The sequence below is a fragment of the Dysidea avara genome, chromosome 4, assembly GCF_963678975.1.
Source record: "Dysidea avara chromosome 4, odDysAvar1.4, whole genome shotgun sequence".
In the NCBI taxonomy this organism is placed as follows: domain Eukaryota; kingdom Metazoa; phylum Porifera; class Demospongiae; order Dictyoceratida; family Dysideidae; genus Dysidea; species Dysidea avara.
Window position 1 is genome coordinate 32841137 of NC_089275.1, and position 24776 is coordinate 32865912.

General features: G+C 37.8%; 1 protein-coding gene across 1 annotated transcript; it reads left to right on the plus strand.

The window, feature by feature from the left end:
* The first annotated feature begins 64 nt into the window (after window positions 1–64).
* Window positions 65–23585, plus strand: LOC136254712 (uncharacterized). The gene is made up of 3 exons (XM_066047449.1): window positions 65–185; window positions 17751–21198; window positions 22619–23585. Exons 1-2 carry the CDS (start codon window positions 130–132, stop codon window positions 21193–21195), a joined length of 3501 nt encoding a protein of 1166 aa, XP_065903521.1. The 5' UTR covers window positions 65–129; the 3' UTR covers window positions 21196–21198; window positions 22619–23585.
* The last annotated feature ends 1191 nt before the right edge of the window (window positions 23586–24776 follow it).

The following is a 24776-nucleotide window of genomic DNA, read 5'->3' on the forward strand; positions in this document are numbered from 1 at the left end:
GTCTGCACATAACGAGACTCAAAATTCGATATAAACTGGACATGAGTCTAAGCGCCTGCGCTAGAAGAGTGTTTCAGCAACGACGGATGTCGACCCGCCTTCTCAGTATTCCGTAAGTACGTATTAAGGATGAGGGTGACTCAATCAAATCGCCAATCTGCGGCATTCTCTGCAGTGGACAACACGTGAGTTAACTTCATCTTGTATAAAAACGTGTTGGTGCATACAGCGCCGGTTTAAGATTTTGCAAGCTTTATGCTGATCTCCCAGGCTATCATGCAAGTGTTAGTCTGTTAGGCCACTCCAAATAAATTCTCTGTTTCCCGTCCTGGACTCAGGCATATTTGCATGCGGGCGGGCGGTCCATTTCCATTATTTCATTATAGCATTGGCAGCTTTTCAAGCCATTATTTACCTGCATGGCAATTGGCAAACCACAAAAAGCTGCATAAAAGCATGCTTAAGCGGCTTGCAAAATAGCACAAACGTGAAGTCCGTGCCGACGTGATAGCAGTGCATGCTGACACGTGAGCCGACACTTTTTCAAGACAGCTTTTACTGAATCTGTCAGTATGCAAAATAACCGGAGAATAATGGAAGAATACGAAATAATGGAATAATTTAGAGCTGACATTAACCAGATGCGGACGGTGGACGGGAAACAGAGAATTTATTTGGAGTGGCCTTAAGTACTATTCCACCTAACCTCTCTTCATCTCTCAGTAGACCAGATTTTGGTATTGGTTTCTATAATGATGCCATCATTTCATTTGACTGAACTTTTCTGCATGCTATTATTATTTTTGTATTGTAATTTAATAGTGTAAGTCTTGCCAAGGCTCCTGTACTGTCCGCCCAGTGCATGGTACCACCCCTGTACTTAAATTGTATATTGTCTTTAAAAAACAAAACATCTAGATCTCTCCCTGTTAGCTGGTAACAGTAGAAATCAGCTCATTATTGCTTGACCTTCAATGTACTGGCCTGTATGCCCAGCTTGTTACAATAGACAAATTTCATAATAATGAAAAAATCAACTGTTGCCCCTAGCAACCTGAATTTCAAATTATTTGTAGGTGTCAATGTCTTAAGTCACCCCTCCAAGTTTTAAAAGGATAGCATATGTAAGTCATGAGATACCGTATAGTAAAAAACTTTGACGGTAAAAAAGTTTGGCGAATTTGACGGTAAAAAAGTTTGGCGAATGCCCGCAGTTTGAAAATTGACGGAAAAAACATTGGCGATTGGGTGGCTTTTGTGAAATTACGTAATGGCATACAACAAGGCACGTGGACTCTCGTAAACTGGTTTGGTCAAACCGGAACCACGTGCTAGTGAAAGCGTGTAGTTTGCTGTAGTCTCCTGCGATGCCAAGATTGTTGTTTCGTTTTTCAGTGGACTCTAGCAGCAGAGGTTATCATGAGTACCAAAGTATATGGCCGAATCCAACCGCATACGATGAACTTTTATGCGAACGAGAACCTGGAAATAGTCACGATACACATGCCGTTGCCATCAAGAAATATATTTCTGGAGTACTTTCGACTGTGGGACACGTTCCTAGGAAGATTTCTAAAGTGAGCTCAATCTTTATAAGGCGTGGTGGCACGATTCAGTGTAGGGTAAATGGGCACCAACGTTATTCAGCTGACCTTGAGCAAGGAGGATTAGAAATTCCTTGTATTTTAACCTACATTATAGATGACCAAAAGGAATGGGCAAAGACACAGGAAACCATCAATGTAAAGTTGGGCATAAAAACTGCAGATTGTGTGGATGATTTAGTTAATTTGGACTTTCTTGCTAATGCCAGTGCTGAGTCAACTGCACCACCAGTTGCTATGGAATCTATAGATGGGTCTGTATCAATGGTGGATTTAACTGCTCAATGCAGCACTCAAGATCAGGTTGATCAGTCACCACCAAAAAAGAAGCCAAAAAACTTTTGTGAAGAAGACATAATAATGGGCCAAGAACTCTCTAATCTTGAGATCAATCTTTCACAGGAGTTGCTAAAAGCTCAATATCCAAAAGTGAGTGGACTTCAGTCTACACTTTTTCAAGAAAGAAATCAGCTTTTTCCAAATGGTTTCCTCACTAACTGCATCCAAATTGTTCACTGTCAAGCAAGGCATCACTGGGTTACAGCTTCGACTATAAACTGCAAGTTAGGTGAAGTGAAGGTTTTTGATACGTTGTTCAATCACTGTGATCAAGAAACAACTGGAATAATTCACAAACTCTTTGCTACAGCAAATTTTCCAAAGTTCACCATAACAATGCGACGTTGTCAAAAGCAGAAAGGAGGGATGGATTGTGGGCTGTTCTCTATTGCTAATGCTACAGCTTTGGCTTTTGGATTACACCCAAGCAAGCAAAAGTATAAACAGTCGGCAATGAGAATGCACCTAGTCCGCTGTTTTGCTGCAAAACAAATGACTCCATTTTCACAGCATGCAATTAAATAATGTGGATATATACCCCACTACTTCTCATGCTTTGCTATAGTGTATGTTATGATTCATTAAATAATTTATTGCATTAATAAAATTATCATTAAAATCAAATACTGGTTGAGTTAAAGTAGAATTCCAGCTTCCCTGAAGCCATTTATAATGATGTCAGGTTTGCTTTTAATGTAGTCATAGCAAGATTTCATCCACCCAGCTCCCAATGGCTTGACTGTGCTAAGTTTTAAATCAACAGGTTTGTGTTTCGACTCTCCTTGCAACTGTGTACATACTTTCTTGGCATACCAGGTCTGAAGCTCGTTTCGTAAGTGAGATTTCACTGATTTGTTCACACTCAAATCTAGTGGTTGCAACCTATCGGTGTAGTTTGCTGGAACCAATACAACATTAATGTTATTTTGATCGAGGAGAGTGAGGATTGCATGAGTACACTGGGCTTTGAAATTATCAAAGGTAAGCAATGCTGGATAATCACTAGCAAACTTTAATTCTTCCCTCTTCTTATGGATGTATGGTAGAATAATGTAGGTAATGTACTCTTTCATCGTGTCCTCATTTGACCAATGATTAGCAGAAAATGTTATGTGCCAATCCGACGGAAAGTCATAATGTGGAAGGCAACATGTTGTTTTCCCTTGATAAACTAATTGAGGTGGCAAAAACTCTCCACTCATGGAACCTGCAAAAACAGCAGTTAGCTGTCTTTTGTCGTCTTTGCCTACCAATTCAACCCGTTTTGCCCCTTCTTCAGCCATCGTCCAATCTGAAACTGGAACATAATGTATTCCAGTTTGATCAAAATTAATTATAAGCTCCTTAGGAATTTCATCCATTGATACCACTACCTTCATGTCTAAAACGTAGTCTCTCTTGATTTCTTCAAAGTCCTCAACAGAGATTTTAGCTTTTGTTGTAGCCTTCCTCCTCACAAACCCCATTCGCCGTAACAGATACTTTGCCCATCCTTCTGTCAAAGCGATTTGTTGTAATAAGTTGGCATCTTTGTGCATGAGTCTACCCTCAGCACTAGCTATAACAACAGCAGTGTTGATAACAAGGCCCTTAGCTCTTAGAACCCCAACATACTCCCTGACCTGTTTATCGATTTCTTCACCCAGCTTGAGTGGTCGTCCAGTCTTTTTCAGACAGAGTTCTGTCACGGAAATATTGGTCCGGGTAAATTCGGTCCAGCCGGACCGATTTTGGAAACCAAAACTGGTCCGGCCGGACCAAATTTGGTTGACCAAGTTTAGTCCAGCCGGGCCATTTTTGGCATCCAAAATTGGTCCGGCCTGACTAAAATTGGTCCGGTCCAAACTAGGTTGGCCACATGCACTGGACCCTAGACCACTTGGACCAACTATAGTTTTGGTTAGTCCGCGGGTGTACCCGGCATTGTGCATGTGGACAGGTCTGTGAAATGGCTACTCTAGGAAACACTACCACTCGTGTTACATCTCACTATTAATCTCCCATTACAAGTACATGAAACCTTACAACCACAGTCATTACCTATATGTGTCAATTACAGGAGATCATGTGTAGTGCATGCATAAGTCTGTGTGTACTATCAGTGTTACAGGTCGGTCCATGCTAAGTTTTTTTTGTGACGGATCACTGCAGCCGACTTAGCCTGGAAACTATATAATGAGTAGCGTAGTTTCGATTCCCGACTTGATTTAGCTACGGAAAATGCATATTACAGTAGTACAGAAACTATTCTAGCTATATGTCGTAGCTATATATGCAGCGATGAACACACACCACACAGTCGCAAAATTAATGCTGTTTTAATTTAAAGCAGTGTGAGATGATAAAAGTCCTGCATTCTTCTTCTCCATGTCAATAGCTAGCTGTCCGAGTGGGAAGTAGAGGTTTTCTTCCCGCATACATCAACTCAAATGCATGGTCAATACTGCATGGACTCATGGTGTGCAATGTTGCATGCAAAAACACAGGTATCAAGATATTCTTTTATGACTATATATTCATAGCTAATTTTTGTTTATTGCATCTAATTTATGTATGTATATGTATGTGGTTGGGTGGGTGGGTGTACAGGCTTCTAAGCCTCAACCCAAATCACATCATAATCACATCATTCTTCCCAAGTATGTTTTTATATGCTCAATAAACTTCACAAGCATCATCGGCTCTGCAGTGTTTGATTGAATCTTTCATCCAGCCTGTTAGTATTGATTATGACAAACAACTATAGCAACATGGCGGAAATCACTGATGGTGGACAATATATAAAATCTATCAGTCATTAAAACATGTCTTATCTTCAACTTCTGCAAATAGCTCAGAATTTAATTTGTTAATTCTGACCCATGCGCACATTGTCATAAACAGCTACACATATCATCTCAGGGACTGATCCAGAGGGGGTGGATGGGGTGGCTAGCCACCCACCATGCATGGCCTTGCAGCCACTCAGATTTGCATTATTGAATAATGCCAAATATTACTGATCATGAACACTCTTTCGTTATAATCAATATAAACTAAATCCCTGCATTGCATCAGATTCCAATGCTAGCTGGCTATAACCTTACAGTAATTCACCCTAAGATGTGGAATAATGCGACTGCCCCAAACTTTTAAGTTGGCTAAGTAGTGAAAAACATACTGAGAATATTATAGCTGTAACCTTTAAGGTGATGTTTCTTCTTGTGGGGCATGTCATTAGTAGGAGATGATAGTTCACATTTAGTTATTCAATGGAGTAAATCTAAACTATCATCTCCTACATATCGCATATGACAGAGGAATGTGCAGTATGTGCACAGGAGTTACAGATGTATTACACTTTGTCTTAACCATACATTAAATTAGGCCAGGCAAACTTGATTACTAGTTTCTCATCCACAAAAATCAGTTCAGATTTCCATGTGGGTGGGAGGTCATTTTTCATTATTCATTAGTAAAGAAAATGCTCCAAATCAAGCTGTCTAGTATATAACTAAAACCTTTTAAGAACTATTACTTACGTATTAGCTACCACCTTTTCTGAGGTGCAAGTGACATTTGCTGTGCTGTAAAATGATAACCAGCCTTCCTAACATCAAAATACGTGTGCACGTGATTGATAACAGCAATAATGAAATTAGAGGCAGTGGGGTAGGGATGTGGGTGGGGATGAGAAACAATTAATCAAGTTTGCCAGGCCTTATTATGTTCACAAGGGCATGCTACTAACTATGTGCTGCACTATACTAGCTATAGATGATAATATTGTCAGTCCTTCCTCCCTGATGTAACTACCAAGACATTCAATACTCTCATCTTAAAATCTGGGCCAGCCACCTACCTTGGTTTATTTCTGGATCAGTGTCTGCATCTCCTACTGGTATATGTGCACAGGTGAAAATTAGTAAAATTTTAAAGTTGGTTAAGTAGTGAAAAGCATACAGGGAATATTATAGCTATAACTTTTAAGGAAATGTTTATACCATTAGGAACATGTGATCAGTAGGAGATGATATAGTTCACATTAAGCTATTTAATGGAGCAAACCTAAGCTATCATCTCCTAGTGACTCCTACATATCACATACAAGAGAGGAATGTGTAGTATGTACACATGCAGGTGTTACAGAATGATGTATTGTTCTAACCATTAGTGTTAACTCATGATCAGACATTATATGTGCATAAGAGCACAGTGCACATGCTACTGTGCATGCGCTTCACTGTACAAGCCAGACAATAACAGTGTCTGCTCTTCCCTGATGTAAATAATAAGACATTCAGGACTCTCAACTTAAAATCTGGGCTAGGCTGGGTAGCCACCCACCTTTATTTATTTCTGGATCAGTGCCTGGTGATGAATGTTATAGGTGACTGCTCTATTAGAGTATCTCGATCTTAAGCACCTCCAATGCAGCTAGCTAATCCCATGCATGCAATGATCCGTGCCCTTGTTGGATAACCTTTTAAGCACAAATCCATGCAGTGATAATGCCTGCAATGCTCATTATTCGCGTTCAAGATTGATAAATGAGAATAGCTATAGCTAAGTTGGCTGCAGTGTTCCGTCACAAACAACTTATAGCTATGCATCATTGGCTGCATGCGTTAGTGGTCCACCCGGAACAATTTTGGTCGACCAATATTGGTCTGAGTGGCCAGAAGTACATGTGGCCAACTAGGTTTGGGCCGGACCAATTTTGGTCAGGTCGGACCAATTTCGGATGCTAAAAATGGTCTGGGCGGACTAAATTTGGTCGACTGAAAATGGTCCGGCCGGACCGATTTTTGCCCCGGACCAAAATTTTCGTTACAGTTCTCGTGATTCTTCCTGTTCAGAATCGTCATTCACAGTGCAAACAGATTCATTATTTGCCAAGTCTGCCTTATATTTATTCTTCCACCTCCTAACAGTAGGTTCTTTCAAAGACGCAAATTGATCAGGGTATTTGCTGGCAAAATATCTCATCGAAGCGGTTGTTCCAAACTGTGCCGCTCGCTTTGCGATAGCAAATCTTTGGGCATCACTCACTTTTATGTAGTTACCCCTGCTGGAATCAGCATCACTGGAGGATTTCGTTGACAGCGGAGGTTGTAGCTTAGACGATACCCTTTCATTGGCCGCTTCGATTGCTCCCGGTGGAACTTTGCTGCTTAACGGTCCATGTGGAGCAGGTAGAGCAATATCTTCTGTCTTCTCTTTTGGTAGCGGTTTGAAATATTGAAGGATAGACTTCATCACAATCCATCAACGTGGCCACTCGATTTTGATCATGTGATAACTGAAAAGAAAAAAAAAATGGCGGTAAAAAACTTTGGCGAATCGAACCTTATTCGCCAAGTTCGCCAAAGTTTTTTACCGTCAAAGTTTTTTACTATACGGTATGACATTTTGAAGTTGCAATTTTCATATACATTGTCAGTGATAGGGGCAACAGTCGCCCCTTCTCGGTAATCACACAAATCATGGGATTCAAAGAATGTCATATCCTGTGACCTATATGCACTATCCATTTAAAACTTGGAGAGATTATTGTTGACATTCACACCTACAAATTTTGTAAAATTGAGATATATGTACTTTTGAACTCTTGGTTTTTGCATATGTTGAAATACCTCATTTATTTGATTGCCCAGAAGGCAACTGTAGCCCTCTCACATAGATATATATGGGAAATCCACAAATTTCAAAATGTCACATCTTATGACATATATGCTATCCTTTCAAAATTTGGAGAAGTTACTTTAGACATTATCACCTAAAAACAATGGGAAATTCAGGTTGCTAGGGGCAATGGTTATTTCTATATGCTATAAAGCCTTATTACGGAATTGTCTATTGAGATTGGTTGCTTAGGGCACTTTAAACCTGCAACACTGTCTAACATATCTCATGCATGCGAGTTACCATCCAGAGCTATTAAACCATTGCTTGATCAAGCTGCCAGAATTGGAATATCCTGCTCATACAAAATTTTCAATGTTCACTCCTCAGAACTGTGGGATCTGAAAGATCTGTTAAACTAATCAATTAATAATTGATGTAAGTGTGTGTTGTTTCTTTTTGTGTGTTCATGTGTGTGTAGTTAGTTACCTTGCCAGGGCTCCAGCTGCTTTAAAGCTCCTTGGGACCCTTGCATCTAGACCCATTACTTCCTGTACATTTGTCTTTCAAGAACCATAAGACATATAAATCAATCAATCATCATGATCAAAAAAGGGGTAGTCACTGTCTTTTGAAACATGGGTTCAAGATTCAATCAAGAGCTATTTTATTGTGAATTATGCAATCAAGATGTCCGCTAAAGTGGAAGCTCACTTTTTAGAATTTACTAGGTTGATGATCAAGAATCAAGGCCCTTGTAATGGTGAAATCAAGCAATCAAGGCATAATCAAACTTCTTGATCCCGGTCACAAGTGTATCAACTGGCAGTGTGGAAGTGGGCTCAAATACATTGCAAAGTATTTAACATTCAAATGTATAGCGTCCACGCTGGAAGGGCTTTTGCAGCAGGCGTGTATATCTCTAATCAATAAGCCTGTTACAAATGAAGAACAGTTGGAGAAGTGCCTCTCTAATCAATCCAATCACCATGGAAAAATGGACAATTCTGCCTGACAGGTGTCTTTTGACATACCACAGTACGTACAATGAACACATCGTGGAGTTATGTTTATCTGAAGATGTTAGTTAGTCAGTCAGTCAGGCAGCAGAAAATTCCCTGGATAATTTTTTTAAAAATTTCACAGCAACCTATCTGAAGTGTTTTTGGCCGATCTGGAGACACTTTTGGGCTTAATTCTACCTAACCAATACTGTCAAGGTGCCTTGAAGCTATTGTGAAATTGATCTCTGGTCAACATTTTTTGTGAAAAGGTGCTAACCTTCATGATCCCTAATATACAGTACTACTGTATTGTATGATATTGTATTTCCTTGGTTAAATGCCACGCCTTCAATAGTAGCCACACTTGTGTAGTTCCACAATCAGCTTTAAAGACAATTCTTAAAACATCATTTTTGAGCAATGAGTAGTGGTTGAGCTTGAATAGTTGCTGCATCAATTTTTAAACTAAATGTTGTGGTGTTTAACCAAGTAAATACAGTAGTCACTATCATATTATTAGCCTATGCATGGTAGAGCTTGTGGAAATATCCACCTAAAGGTCCAATTCCTTGTTTCCCATCCACCGCCTGGATCTATTTTTGATTTCTGCATCAGTATTTATTATGAATTTCTAAATAATTTGAAATACATTGTAACTCTTCATAATTTTATTGGTAGAACATAATCTATATATATATAACTGAAATCTGTCTGTCTGCCCGTCCATCACACCGCTTACTCACCAAACTCAGCGCAAATCGTCACAATCAGTGCTGATAATCAAGCACTCATCATCCGGCTAATCTAAGATTGTCATCCCGACACGTATGCTTCCGTTCATTCTCTATAGCGCATAGAATGTCAAGGTGTAGAGAAAGCTTGAGCAACTTTGTAAACCACAGCACAAACTGTTTAAGTGGTAGAACGCTTGCGTGTAAGAGGTTGTGGGTTTAAATCCATCAATTGGCAATGTTTTTTCTTCTTTCTAAACAGTACTTTTTTGTGCACACCTATTAAAAACTCACCTTTAGCTCATAGTATCTTGGCATGCAAAGCACGTATCGACGTGGGATTTTGGCAAAATTAAACACCCATCATCTGGCAACTCCAGCGTTGTTGTAGCAAATCAATACATGCTTTTGTTTGTCTTTTATAGGGCGATGAAGGCACTGGTGTAGGGTAGGATCACTGAAAAGTTGAGCTACATTCCTGTCAAAAACCACAGACAAACACTTGTGGTGATTTGTGCACCTCCTTAACCCTAAGTTATTGTAACCAACTTGGCCCCACCTCCTAAGTCATAACTATTTTTTTCATTTTTGGGACCTTTTTATGTACCTTTTTGTTCTATCTGTTCCATGCAAGTCTTCACCTGCAAACTCAGTTTTTCGGCCTTGGCACATAACTGCCTTACATCACAGGGACTTTTATACTGAGCACTTTTGTGGTAACCTGGAGAGTAGGCGAATTGCCAACATATTTTTACAGCATCTGTTTGTTGGTCCAGTGTGTTGTATTACAGTAAGTAAAAGCTTCTTTAGAATATCTACATCTATGTTTTAAGCACATAGGTGTGCACTGACATGCAAAACTGTATGAGGCTTTGTTCAAATTTATCTCATTGCTGCTGTAGTAAATATTAGCAACTTGCATGATTGGGTAGGTACTGCTGTGCATCTGAAAATGATATTACTGGAACCATGCAGATACTGTAGTTTACAATGAGGAACTGTGTGTGACCTGGCACAATAATGATCACAATAATGATCAGTTATTTTTAAAACTGGGTTTTTGTATGGCAAGAGGTATATATGTCACTACAACATTAAAACTGAAAGTGCATAGCATAGAACAAGTTCCGAACCTTTGCTTGCCATGCAGTAACTATAATTGCAAAGTTGTGTTGGTTTTAAATTGTGTACAAGGTAATTTCTCTTTATTGACAGAAAGGTAAACATAACTATACCATGTGTACTATATGTACAATTGCCTTGACTGAACTACATTCCTTTCAGAACCACACACAAACAACTTTGGTGTTTTGCGTAATTAATTTCAGCAAGGAAACCTCACACTTTTTATAAAAGTAACATCACCATGCACACTACATAGCTACATGATGCTTAATGCTTGGTCCCTGTTCCCAGCATTAACATGTTGAATGTTGAGATGGTCTTGCAAGTAGGGCAGGTACCAATGCTAGTACTTATCTCTATATATAAAGCTGAAAAGCTGTTTGTCCATCCGTCACACCGCTTACTCACCAAACGTGGCATGAATCGGCACAATCTGTGATGATAATGAAGCACCCATCATCCGGCTACTTTACGATTGTTATCACGAGTTTACGCATGCTTCCATTCGTACTCTACAGTGCGTAGAAGGCCAAGATATAGAGAAAACTTGAGCACCATTCCTGTGAATACCACAGTACATGTTAGAACACCTGACTAGCGATAAGAGGTCATGGGTTCAAATCCACGTGTTGACAGATTGTTCTTTCTGTTCAGTACCTTTTTGTGCACACCTTTTTAAAACACATCTTTTAGCTCATTGTATCTTGGCATGCAAAGCACAGCACATATCGACGTGGGACTTTAGCAAAATTAAACGCCCATTATCTGGCAACTCAAGTATTGTTGTAACAAATCAATATGTGCTTTCGTTTGCTCTTATACAGCGATAAAGGCACTGGTGTAGGGAAGGATCACTGAAAAGTTGAGCTACATTCCTGTCCAAACCACAGATAAACAACTGTGGTGATTTACACACCTACCTTAACCCCAAGTTATTATAACCAACCTAGGTTCAATCCCCACCTAGGTCATAGCTTTTTTCACTTTTGGGACCTTTTTGATGCACTTTTTTGTTCTATCTGTTCCATGCAAGTGTCCATCTACAAACTCTTATGCAGCACTGACACTTAACTACATCATAGAGACTTTTATAGCACTTTTGGGGTAGGGCAGGCAAATTTCCAACATATTTGTCCATCTATCTGTTGGTCCAGTGTGTTGTATTAGAGTAAACAAAAGCTTCTTTTACACTTACAGCTGCAGTATCCAGAATATCTACATCTTTCACATAGGTGTACACTGACATGCAAAACTGTTTGCTCAGATTTACCTCATTACTGCTGTAGTAAATAAGCAGCTTGCATGATTGTACAGATACTACTATGCATCTGAAAAAACATTATTAAACACCGTAGTTTACACAGAGGTATTGCGTGTGACCTGGCAAGGTGTTTTAAAACTGGTTTTTTTGTATGGCAAGAGGTATATGTGTCACTACAACATTAAAACCGAAAGTGCATAGCATAGGACAAGTTCCAAACCTTTGCTTACCATGCAGTAACTATAATTGCAAATTGTGTTGGCTTTATAATTATGCCCAAGTTCATTTCTCTTTGTTGACAGTAAGGTAAACATCATGAAGCTGCACTGTATACAATAATTGCCTTAGCTCGCATGCAGTCTAGCTAATTAGCCCTACATGCTCATTATTTCACTATATGTACTTGAAAATGGCATAAGGATCATGTAAAGCATTATCAACATGCATGCTACACAGCAAATATAGGGCACTAATATTTACACTTGGTTCCCAAATATTTATTATTGTCGCATTAGTTGTTCTGCATGTAAAGTAGGTACCAATGCTTTTGTTTGTTCTTTACAGCATGTTGAAGTCACTGGTAGGGAAGACTCACTAAATAATTGAACTACATTCCTGTCAAAACCACAAACAAACAACTTTGGTGTTTTGCATCAGCAGGATGGCATAAGGTTTCCTTATGCTCTTTAAAAAGGTGACATCACCATGTACACTACATAGCTACATGAACAGTGCTGGTGTTTAATATGGAGATGGTCCTGCACGTAGGGCAGGTACCAATGCTAGTCTATATATAAAGCTAAAAATCTGTCCATCCATCACGCTGCTTGCTCACCAAACTCAGCAAGAATCAATGCAATCAGTGCTGATAATGAAACATTCATCCTCCAGCTACTTCAAGTTTAGTATCACGAGTTCACGTGTACTTCTGTTCTTTCTCTGCACTGCGTAGAAAGCCAAGGTGTAGAGAAATCTTGAGCAACCTTCCTTTGAAAACCACAGCATAAATTGTTCAAGTGGTAGAAATCCTGACCAGGGTGTTGGAGGTGGTGGGTTCGAAGTCACATGTTGGCACAGTTATAAACAGTACCCTTTTGTGCACACCTTTTTAAAACTCAATGTTTAGCTCATAGTATCTTGTAAAGCACATTTCGATGCAGATAATTTTAGCAAAATTAAACACTCATCATCTGGCAACTCGAGTGTTGTTGTGGTAAATCAATACGTGTTTTTGTTTGTTCTTTATAGGGCGAAGAAGGCACTGAAGGATTACTGAAAAGTTGAGCTACATTCCTGTCTAAACCACAGACAAAACAACTGTGGTGATTTGCGCACCTCCCTTAACCCCAAGTGATTATAGCCAACCTGGGTTAAATCCCTGCCTAGGTCATAGCTTTTTTTTTCACTTTTGGGACCTTTTTGATGTACCTTTTCGTTCTATCTGTTCCACACAATTTTTTATCCACCAACTCTTATGCTTACAGTTTTTTCAGCACTGGCACATAGACTGTCTTACATCACAGGGACTCTTATAGTAGTACTTTTGTGGTAGGGCAGCCAAATTTCCACATATTTGCCTACATACTGCTATAGAAAATAAGCAACTTGTATGATTGGGCAGGTACTACTGTGTATCTGAAAAATGATATTAATGGCATCCAAGCAGATACACTGAGGAACTGTGTGTGCAATTACTCAACTATTTCACTAATCCTGCTTACATCTTTTCACTCTAGATCTGATCATTAAAGGTCATATAGGACATTTAAAATTAGTGATGATGTTTAAATACCTGCATGGGGTTTTGTATGGCAAGAGGTATTAACTACAACATTAAAACTTAAAGTGCATAGCATAGGACAAGTTCTGAACCTTTGCTTGCCATGCAATTGCAAATTGTGTTGGCTTTAAATTATGCACAAGTTCATTTCTGCAATGTAGGACACTGATATTTATGCTTGGTTCCCAATGTATTATTATGTCACATTAGTTGTCCTGCATGTACAGCAGGTACCAATGCTTTTGTTTGTTCTTTACAGCACGTTGAAGGTACTAGTAGGGAAGACTCACTGAATAATCGAGCTACATTCCTGTCAAAACCACAAACAAACAACTTTGGTGTTTTGCAGCATTTAATTTCAGGATGGCATAAGTTCTATAAAAGTAACATCATTATGCATGCTACATATCTACATGAACAGTGCCGGTGTTTAAATGCTTGGTCTCTGTTACCGACATTAAAACATGTGGAGATGGTCCTGCACATAGGGAAGGTACCAATGCTAGTAACTTTATGTTAGAAACTCTTGGTAGAACTGTAGTAGAATAAATTTGAGCATAATACTTGAAAATAAGCAGCTTGAAAAGAATCAGATATGAAGTCTGCACCCTCCACCTAATCACTGGCAGGCAAAGAAACACGTGAAGTGTGCCTGCAATCAACCTTGTTTTACTTTGATGGTTGGAAACGTGGTGCAAAAATCAGAGATTTTCCTTCGTAATTTTCACATGATAGACAACACACAAAGCCACTGAGGCATTGTACTACTGTGGTAGCCATACCTTTTTTCACAGTTTGGCTGTTTTGTCTAGATGTGCTTTCAAAACGAGGAGTAAGAACATACCAAATTAAAAAAAGAACTCCAGAATCCAATCTTTAATCTGCCAGCCTGCCTGACCACAGCTAGAGGCTAAACAATACATTGTATGGCCACCAATAGTATGCCACAACAACTAATTCATCAGTGGAATGTGCCTTTTGGGGTTCCAATGAATATGTGCCTTCTTTCCTTTTATCTTCAATCATGCCGGTCATCTTCTTCATGCAACAGATCGATATCAACTTTGGATGTCACAAAATTATTTAAAGCCCTTGCACTTGTAATACTAGTAGACACTTAGTAGATGTCATACCTGTAGCTACACGATAGAATTGACGATGCAACGTTGCGATCTAACTGCACAAATAATCATAAAACACATTGGTATGCCCCATAGTAATCTAGCCATACTGATTGTGGTCTATCAGATCAACCACAGCTGTTATTGGTAGCACGTTGAAAAAGACAGTCACACGTGTATATCATAGATACTATATATAAACTATAGTTTTAATTAACAGAGGCATAGCCAGGATTTTTTGAAGGGGAGTTCCAACAACAGTATTGAGTTACTAGAAGCAGGGATCTGGTGGCACAGCCCCCAGCCGCTGAGAGACTTTCAATATTTAATAAATCAAAACTCAGCAAATTGCTATATTTTATGAAACAGTACATTAAGTTTAATGCATATAAGTGCCCCTGGGATGAAGCTTAACAGCTACCATGTGGCATAACACATAGAGACACATATAGACATCTGTAAGTGATAGTTATCCCATTGTTATAGGAACCATGAATTCACTGATACAAATGGAATGACTTACAATCAAAATGTAGCTAGCATGGATACATTTTGCATGCCCAAGACATAAATTACTGGAGTTCTATATCTTCAAACACTGTACACCATAAGGTCGTGCTCAGTTTTTGCATTTGTGACCGTATTAGACATAACCAGGCTTCCACACACATCCAGTTTTATGACTTTGAAGAACCATAACTCAATGTAGGAGTATGCTATTAGTAACCTGTCATTTCACAATGCTAAGGAAAAATTGTGTCAAGATTTTAGACAATTACTTACTTAGTAGTCAAGTTATGATTGGTTAAAGTCAAAGAATTGAATGTGTGTGGAAGCCTGGTTTTGTCAAATTTGGTCACATTTAATGTTAGAATGTCTGAAAAACTTCACTAGTGAAGTACCTTAACATATATGGATATTTACATGTATGTTTTATTAGAGAATACGTGACTACTCTATTAGAGTATATACTTGACTGCTCTATTAGAGTATATCGATGTTCTATCAATTGTTGTGCTGTTCCAGACACTATCACTCACTCATTTTGTCTGCCGTATTAGGTAGAGTCCTACTGTAAACTCAAAAGTCTAAATTTTACAGAGGGGTTCTTGAACCCCTTGGAATCCCCCTTCCCTACCCCCCTGAATAAAGTACAAATCCAAGTAATAAAAATTAATGAAAGAAGAGATATGAATGCAACACAATTCTGTGGGCAAATACCAACTTTGGCATTGAAGAAAATTGTTCTGACATGCCAATGTAGCACAAAGCTATGTTATGTACCACCACTCATATATCTCTTGTTTTATCACTTAATTGGATCCTCAATAAGTTTTAAATACACAAAATCTCTGTAACCATAAAATTCCATTTTTTTCCTTCATATTCTTGCTCTTGTTTATAATATATGCAATGTGACTCATGATATTTTTGTGTAGGCTGTCTACCAATAATCACAGACATGATGGCAATACATTACAAGAGTATTAATCATCCACAAACATAGATCGCAAAATGTGCTTGCTGCCACATAAAAACACAGCCTATAGTAATATGGACTTTGGTATTAAAAGTTAAGAATACTCATATTCAGTTGGAAAATAGTCAAATTTTAGGCTATACGTACTGCATATATTATTATCTAAACCAAAACAGCCAAGCTGTAAAAACAGAGTGCAGCCCCCAAAAAGGCCAGCAGGGTGAAAAAAGATGTGAAATCAAAGGTGTTGGCCAAGAAATGGCTGTGATGTTAGGTTAATGGCTAAACTTTTAATAAGGACAATTCAGTGTGTTGCCTCCTCCAAGTTTCACTAGGATTTGGCACCAAATTCACCTGAATTGTTGTTATTAAAATTTTTGTCATTAACCTACCATCACAGCCAACACCTTTGATTTCACATCTTTTTTCACCCTGGCCTTTTTGGGGGCCACACTTTCTTTTACAGCTTGGCTGTTTTGGTTTAGATATCACTTCTTGTATTGCAAGCCACAAAGCCAGCCATAAACTGGCTTTGGTGCTTCCTTTTAACTTGTTTTTTTTTCTTGTTTTTTTTCTTTCTTTCTTTACTGCAGGGTTTATGGAACAAAAGAAGCAATTGTGTGTATAGCATTTATCTGATTAATATATGCATATTTTACACTGAATAAATTGAATGATTATCACATAAGTAATAAGGTGACTTCTTACATAACTGAACTGTAGCTGAAACTCTCATTGTTTGTAGTTGAAGGGTGACTTTTTTCTAGCTGAACTCTCTAAATGGTGATTTGTTTTCAGCACATATTTTTACAGGGTAATTTGTTTGTAGCTGATCTCTATGCTCTAGTAGAGTATCTTGAACTTGCACTTGCTACAGTGCTAGGGGTGGTGGCAGGGGGTGCTGGATACCCCGGGATTTAAAAAATAATCTTTAATTATATAAATTTAAAATAAAACAAAACTTGCTACACCAAATTGGATTTCGTGTTATAACTCCGTGGCTTTAAGTCTGATTCTTCTACACCATTGAAGAGCCTTTCTAAGATGATTATTCTATCTGTACAGCGATTTTCAAACATTACTCCAAGTGGTTTTTCTGGTAGGCGTGGCAAGTAGTCGTTTTTATTAGCTAATCTCGATTGCATAATTGTTACACACTGTTGGTCTTTTCATTGTATCTACGTGGTTTTTAGTTCGATTTCTTTCAAACCACAAAAAGGTTTGAGGTTCAATAGTTAACCTATTCACCCACCGATTTTCAGCTTCTTCCCATAAGTGGTTTACCCTGTAGGTGTGACAAAATATTGGAGTTATTTTTCGTGAATAATCGCTAATAACTCCTCCACTGTTTATCATATTTAAGCCAAACTTGGAACCAAGATTCACCTTTATACTCCCCTTCTGTTTGTCAAATTTCGTGTGAAAAGAGGAAGGAAAAAAAATGCCAATTTTTGAAGTCACAATCTCGGGAAATGCTTGAAGCGATTTTGCTGAAATTTGTAATGTGGAGTACTGAAATTGGTGGGCGTGTCCACAGCAAAATTGGTTCATTTTGTAAAGACAGCACAGAGCTACGAATGCATGAAAATCATGTTTTCTTTCTTCCTGTCAGTATACTCATGGTATTGTGTGCCGGCTTCTTGGGCCACACAACACACTATCATGTGTTGTGATAACTTTGGTTATAATGTTTTTATTTAGAATGTGTTTCAAGATGATCTTTGTCATTATCCTGATGCTAGTGCTCACATACCACTCAACCCAAGCATTTGTAAGCCAGAGGGTTGTAATCATTGATCAGAGAGGTTTTAATTCATTAAAATGTTGTACTGGTGATCAAGGATGTCATTGCTCTAATCTTTCTCTTGCTCTTGAGAACATAAAGAATGATACTGAGATTAAGCTATTGTCTGATATATCGTTACAACATGTTACAAAGTTTATGAACATATCAAATGTTACAATAACAGGTAATGATCACACTGTTCAGTGTAATCATCAAGGTGGTTTAGTGGGTGAGAATATCATCAATATTGTAATACAAGGTGTCACTTGGGATAAGTGTAATGGTATTAAAATTGTTAACTTTTCGAATACTGGGGTAATCAATTGCACGTTTCAGTATTCTGTAACATCTCCTGCTCTCACACTGGTAGGTCAAGATATGATCTTACTTGTTAACTCTACATTTTCATATAATGGTGAAGCGGTCCATGTATTTGCACCATCTATAATTGTTAGCAGTTGTACCTTTTATGGAAATGGCCTTGATAAATATCACCATTATGGGACATTGTCCATTAATAGTTCATTTGCTTATATTAGTACAGCAGTCACTGTTACAGTAACTGAAACTGTCTTTGGTGGTAATTTTGGTGCTGGTATTATTTGTGATGGATTCTTTCATAGTCTGATTCAACTAAATGTTAGTTCTGCTACATTTGTCAACAATGCCCATTCTGCTGTCGAACTCCTGAGGTGTCACATGTTCCTGCTGGGTAGTGTTACCTTTAAATACAACAGTGTCGATAGAGATTTTGAGGTTTCTTCTGGTGGAGCTATTCATTCATCAGATAGTTTGCTGGATGTGTTTGGGTCTGTCACTTTCTTAAAGAATACTGCTACTAATGGAGGGGGTGCTATTTGCCTGCAATACTCAAATATGACTATTCATCGCGGAATTGTTTTGTTCTATCAAAACACTGCTTTTAATGGAGGGGCTCTTTCTCTGCTGGATGGTTCAGCACTGCATGTTAATCAAGCTGCTGGTTTTGAATTTGTGAACAATAGTGCATCTTATTATGGAGGAGGTGTGTATGTAGACATGACTTCTTGGTATGATGACTATGAAAGTGCAACATTATATTATTACAATTTGTTGACTACTTCAAATCGATTCCAAAATAACAAAGCCAATAGAAGTGGAAATTATGCATATTTTGATAACTTTGTTAGTTGTACTCCCTGCATTCGCTGTGTTCAGCACAAGGAGTTATTTTCCTCCACACCTTGCAGTGTAACAATTTTTGATGCATCAGTGAATGCAAATGTATCCAACTCTTCATCCTATGGGGTTACTTTTTTAGCATCTGACTTGCAGTTTAATGCCATAGTTTTAGACTACTTCAATAATCTTGTAGGGCCATTTGATATTACCTTTACATGTAGTATGGGGTATGGGTTTTGTGGTGATTTAAACTATGACCTTCATTGTGATGCTATATTTGACTTCACTTCATTGAAATATACCATCGACAGTATTCGCAGCAATGTCACTTTGATTTCATTTGATTCATATTTAAGTTGTTGCCTTACTAATCCTGAGACTTTTACACTTTGTGTATCTTCTAATATAGCAGTTTCTGATGTATCTGTGCAGTGGCAACGACAATCAAATGAATGTAATGATATAATGCATTACAGTAACTGTGAATTAGTGTCATGTCAGCATAAAAGTTCATTGCCACCTGGATGTAAGTGTCATGGTAGTGTCTTAACAATTTCACAAGGTTACTGGTATGACAATGGTTTGTATAACTTTGTAAAATTTTGTCCCATCATTTATTGCGAGTATTTTAACTGGAATGATATACTTTTTGAAGCTTTTCCAGATCGTGATCTTCAGTGCAGAAGTAATAGGTGTGGATATTCTTGTGGAGAATGCAAACATACTTATTCTATCAGTTATGGTACAACTGACTGTATTCCATCCAAAGACTGCCTAATGTCTTCAGTTATGCTTAGTTACCTTGTGCTGTTTGTGGTTTCATTCTTTTACTGGTGTCTAGTCATCACTTTTATATTTGTGATGTTACATTTCAAGTTTCAAGTTGGTGCAGGATATGCTTTCGGCATAATCTTCTTTTATAGTATACTGGAGCAAGTTTTTAGCGTGTTTAATCAAGTCTACCAGATATTACCATGTAGTATCAATAGAAACAATAATGTTAATAGTTGTAGTCTACCTTACTACATTTCAAATGTTCTCCCATTTTTCTCCAGTATTGGTACTCTGCAACCTCCATTTATTCAGTATCTAAAACTGTGTTTGGGTGAAACAGAAATGATTGATCACAAGTTCTTGGTGTATATCCATCCCTTGATTGTGTTCAGCATAGTAGTCACCATCTTTGTGTCAGCTAGAAGGTTTGTATTTGTGGCTCGATATTTTGGAAGATTTGTCAATAGTAGATCCATAAGTTTGCTTGTGCTGCTTTCTTATAGTTCTGTTTCTTATACTTCAGTGCAAATGTTAAGACCATTAGCATCTTATCACGATGTCACTAAAATTTCTTTTGCTGGGTGGAGATCATACTGGTCACCACATATCAAATATTTTCACAGTCGTCATGCAGGCTATGCGACCATAGCAATATTATGTGAAGTAGTAATTGGATTTGGTTTCCCTTTCTTACTACTATTCCAGCGATACTTGACTCGTCACCACGATATCAATTTCATGAGCATCAGGCCAATAATAGATCAACTACAAGCATGTTACAAAAATGAGTGTTACTGGTTTTCCACATACTATCTGATATGTCGACAAATTATCTATGGTGTTGATGTTCTATGTGACATTTCATTTGGATTTTGGTTGGCTCAACAACAATTCACTATTGTAAAGCTTATTATACTGTTGATGTTCTGTGTTTTGATTGTGATGATCCACTTGTGGTTTCAGCCTTACAGAATAAAAAGTTTAAATATTTTAGATGGCACTATATTGTTAACATTAGTGTGTATGCTTATTAGTAGCTTGGATCTTTCTAGCCAAATGGTTGCTGTAGCATTCTGGGCCCTTCCCTTAGTTCTGTTCATTAACTACTTATGCTATTCTACAAAGTTACGACATATGATGATCTTTATTACTACCAGTGCACTATTCACTTGGGTATGCATTGCAGGCTTTGATTTACATAATGAATTTCTTTGGCCTTATGCATCTGGAGGTGTAGTTGCATTGCTGTTTACATTTGCATTAGCTTGTTTTATTGGTTTACACATCAGTTATATGATGATAAAGTTTGTGATTTTGATGACACGGTGTGTGATTAGGAAAATCCGTAGACCAAGAAATGCAGAAAGTCATTTGTTAGCACAAGATATTCAGAACAACAGTGATGAAGAAGACAACAGTGATTGACAGGTACCAATCTTAGTGACACAGTACATATCACACGTATAAGGAGAAGTAAGCATGCATGAGTTGTAACTAAAATTATTTTGAACAATTACACTGTATGCTTACTCCAATTAACACAACTTGTTTAGTTGTCAAAGTTCTGTAGCTATGCTTTAGGTTTTGAGACATGTAGCAATTACCGTAATTAGCTTTTTTTAGTTGTAAAATAATTTCAAATGCAAAACTTGTATGAAAATTTCTTACACAAAATCTTTTACTCAAGTTCAAACTACTCTAATAGATACAAAAATATTTTTAAAAGAAAATTTTTATCACAAAATATTTTGCACAAAAATAAAGCGAATTACAGTACTTTTCAGGTTAAGATGCCTTGTTATTCCTGGGAGCTAATAAGAGTTCAACAGATACATATCCATGCTACATGTATACACTGAAGGTCTGACGTGTTGCAGCCTTTGGATTACTAAACATTAAACAGAATTGCAGACTTTAAGACAAGTTAACTTAGCTACTCATAAGTGAAACAGAAAATGGGCTAAAGAAATGAAAAAAGCCCTCCAACTCCAGGATTCGAACTGCAGGCCACCCATCTTTTTATGCCCATGCACTTTACAAAATGGTTGCAGGAATTTGCTTTTAACAAAATCCTTGCCAGCTGGCCTACTTATTGGTATTGTCTTCTAATATAGGGTTAAGATTGTACTTATGCCAAGCAAATAATGTCCCTTTTTTTACATGCAACTTAATTTTCCACTCAATTATATGCAGGAAAGTAAAATTGTACATCGCATATGTGACTGTCTCTGTAAAAACCAGCTTTATTGTGTATTGAGAAATGCCAGTCTAAGTATTTAGAGTGTTGTAACTTGCCAATGTTTGAAGCTACGTGTACCAAAATTTCACACTTTTTACACCAATTCCTTACTTTCCAAACCATTCACTGTACAAATAGGCAACATAAGTTTCACATCATTTTCGATAGTTTTTTACTCAAGATTGGCTGTATCAAGCAAGCTCCAATAGGGGTGGTGGGCAGGGGAGAAGGGAAGAGTGAGGGGTCAATTGAAGAGTAAAATGTAGGGATGAATCAGGTCAAGTTTGGGCCATTCAGGGCTCAAAACTGGCTAAAATGAAAGAAAATTTACACTACATGTCTGTTTTCATTGCTATGGCCACAAATAACCATCTCCAGGTTGGCCAAATGCTCCATCAAGGCTCCAGACCACTCGTACAGCTTGCTACAGCGCTTGGAAAAAGCAGCCAGCAAAAGCAGACCACTCATTTGATAGTATATTCATGTAACTTTTTGTTAGGTGAAAAATCAAACCTGCTGTCATCAGCAAAAATGCCAGTTTTTCCAGACCCAGTCACATATTTCCATTACAGATGTTCTAACATGTTGCGTGTGTGTTATTAAATTTAGGTATGCAAGCTTTGGAAAAACTGTACATGCATTTATATCCTTTGAAAATACTACTGTAAACTGCATATAACCGTGTTTTGTTGTTGTGCTACAACTTTTTCCATCCCTTTAATTATTGTAATGGCCATGCACACATGTAGATTACAATTAAAATTTGAGTTTGTATATTGTACCAAGCATAGACAATATTTACGAATGTGTCTATGACTGTTATGGTTAATGATATTATTATTATTTGTTAATGTGCTATTTACTGCATTTGATTTGTACACATGCACACTTTTATGCATACAAATTTTGTGGATCAATTTCTTTGTTAACTAAGTATAAGTATAGTTCCTGCATGCAGATTACACATTTATATAATTACACATAATGGTAAATACAACTGCGATCTTACCGCTATTATGCATTTGTGTACAGAGCTGCTTGTTTCCGAAGTTTGTCATTATTCCATGGTTTGGTTTGTATAGTTACTGTGTTGTATACCACTTTAGTGTGGGCGATCAAAGATATTGCTCAGGGTTTAACTCTCAGGCAATATACTGCGAAAGGGGGTGTACCCAAGGGGATTTCAGGAAACCCCTTGGCCTTTGGATTTTACCACTACTTGAAACAAAGAAATTGAAACTTCAGGTTTTCAGAATCTGATGGAACAGGACACATTTTAAACTTTTATCTCAATTAAATAATAGGGCAAGCTTTACTCCACTTTGTTTTTCTGTGGACGGCCTTTGTGGCCCAGACACTGGAAGTTTTCTGAAACACCTGGCATATTGCCTTTCATTGAAATGGGAGCAAAGTTCAGCAGAAGTTATGGGATGGATCTGTGCTTGATTAGTTTTGCCATCTTACGTGCCACTGGAATGTGTATCCGTGAATCTCGCACCAAGTGGAGGTCTCTTGATGATGGTGAACTGTTTTGTGTTTATTTTGTGTGTGTATGTATATGTGACCAAATTTTACAAAGCTGATCATAATTACAAAATCAAACTAACACCATCAGTACACCTTACTTTTGACCCTCAGCATTACTTTAATTACTTGAGGCTATAGTTTTAAGAGACATCCTTTCTGGGTAGTGTGATGAGCTTGAATGTTAACTTCTGGCTTTGGAAGGACCTGGCTTGGCAAGAATCAGTGGTGCCTGATATAGTTGGCTACCATTTTGAAGTCTATCTCTTGCCCACCCTGCCACCCCCACCCCCTGCCCCTTTGTGAGCACTCGTGATACTACTTTGCTTTTCCAACTGCTCAGATTTTCTATCTTATTTGGCAGGAAACTCTACAAGCAGCTCCAAGTACTGAAAGTGGTCTATCTCTTGTGTAAATTTCATACGTGTGTTTGCTATTCTTGGCAAGCCTTAAAACATGCATTTATCTCGAAGCTTCTAATAATTATGCAGTTTGGATCGTTTTTCCATAATGTAGTCACATTATTATAGTCTAGCTGTTTTCTGAAGAGGACATGGGGATATATATATATATTTACCTCTCTGAAATTGAAGGCTTATAGTCTCCACTCTTGAAAATAGTATGGATTTCTCTCCACAGCTAAGGATCAGAATAGTTTAAATACTTTAATCAACCAGATCACTACATTTCACGACTTTACAGCTTTCAAAGTTTTATTTAGCATTGTTAATCCTCCCCCACCAATAGCACCATAGTATAAAAGATATAGCACTTTTTTAAGTAGCTTAGTTTGATTTTTAAACACCACACCTATCTTGGTTTAGTATTTGTAAGACTCTTGTCATTCTTATTGCCTTTGCTTTATATGTAGCTCTTAATTGATTTTCAAAACCTTTTAAAAAAAAAACAACCACACTGTATTCATCTGCATTAAAGTAGGGTTCAAATAAACTCTGGATCCTAGATAAAGGCCAAGGGGCACTACCTAGCTACTAGTATAGCTTGATTTGTAAAACAAGGCTTACTACACGTAATAACTTGTGATGGCAGGTGCACACATCAACATTAGTAGTTCATTATAAAGATCTAGGATATAATAATATTATGGCCGGACAATATCATATGCCTAGACAATAGTATGTATCACATTTCTGAAGGAATTTTATTACGTGGAAACAGTGGACTAATTCTCCATATACATAATGTAGTGATGGTACTAGTGTTAACTACACAGTAACCCACT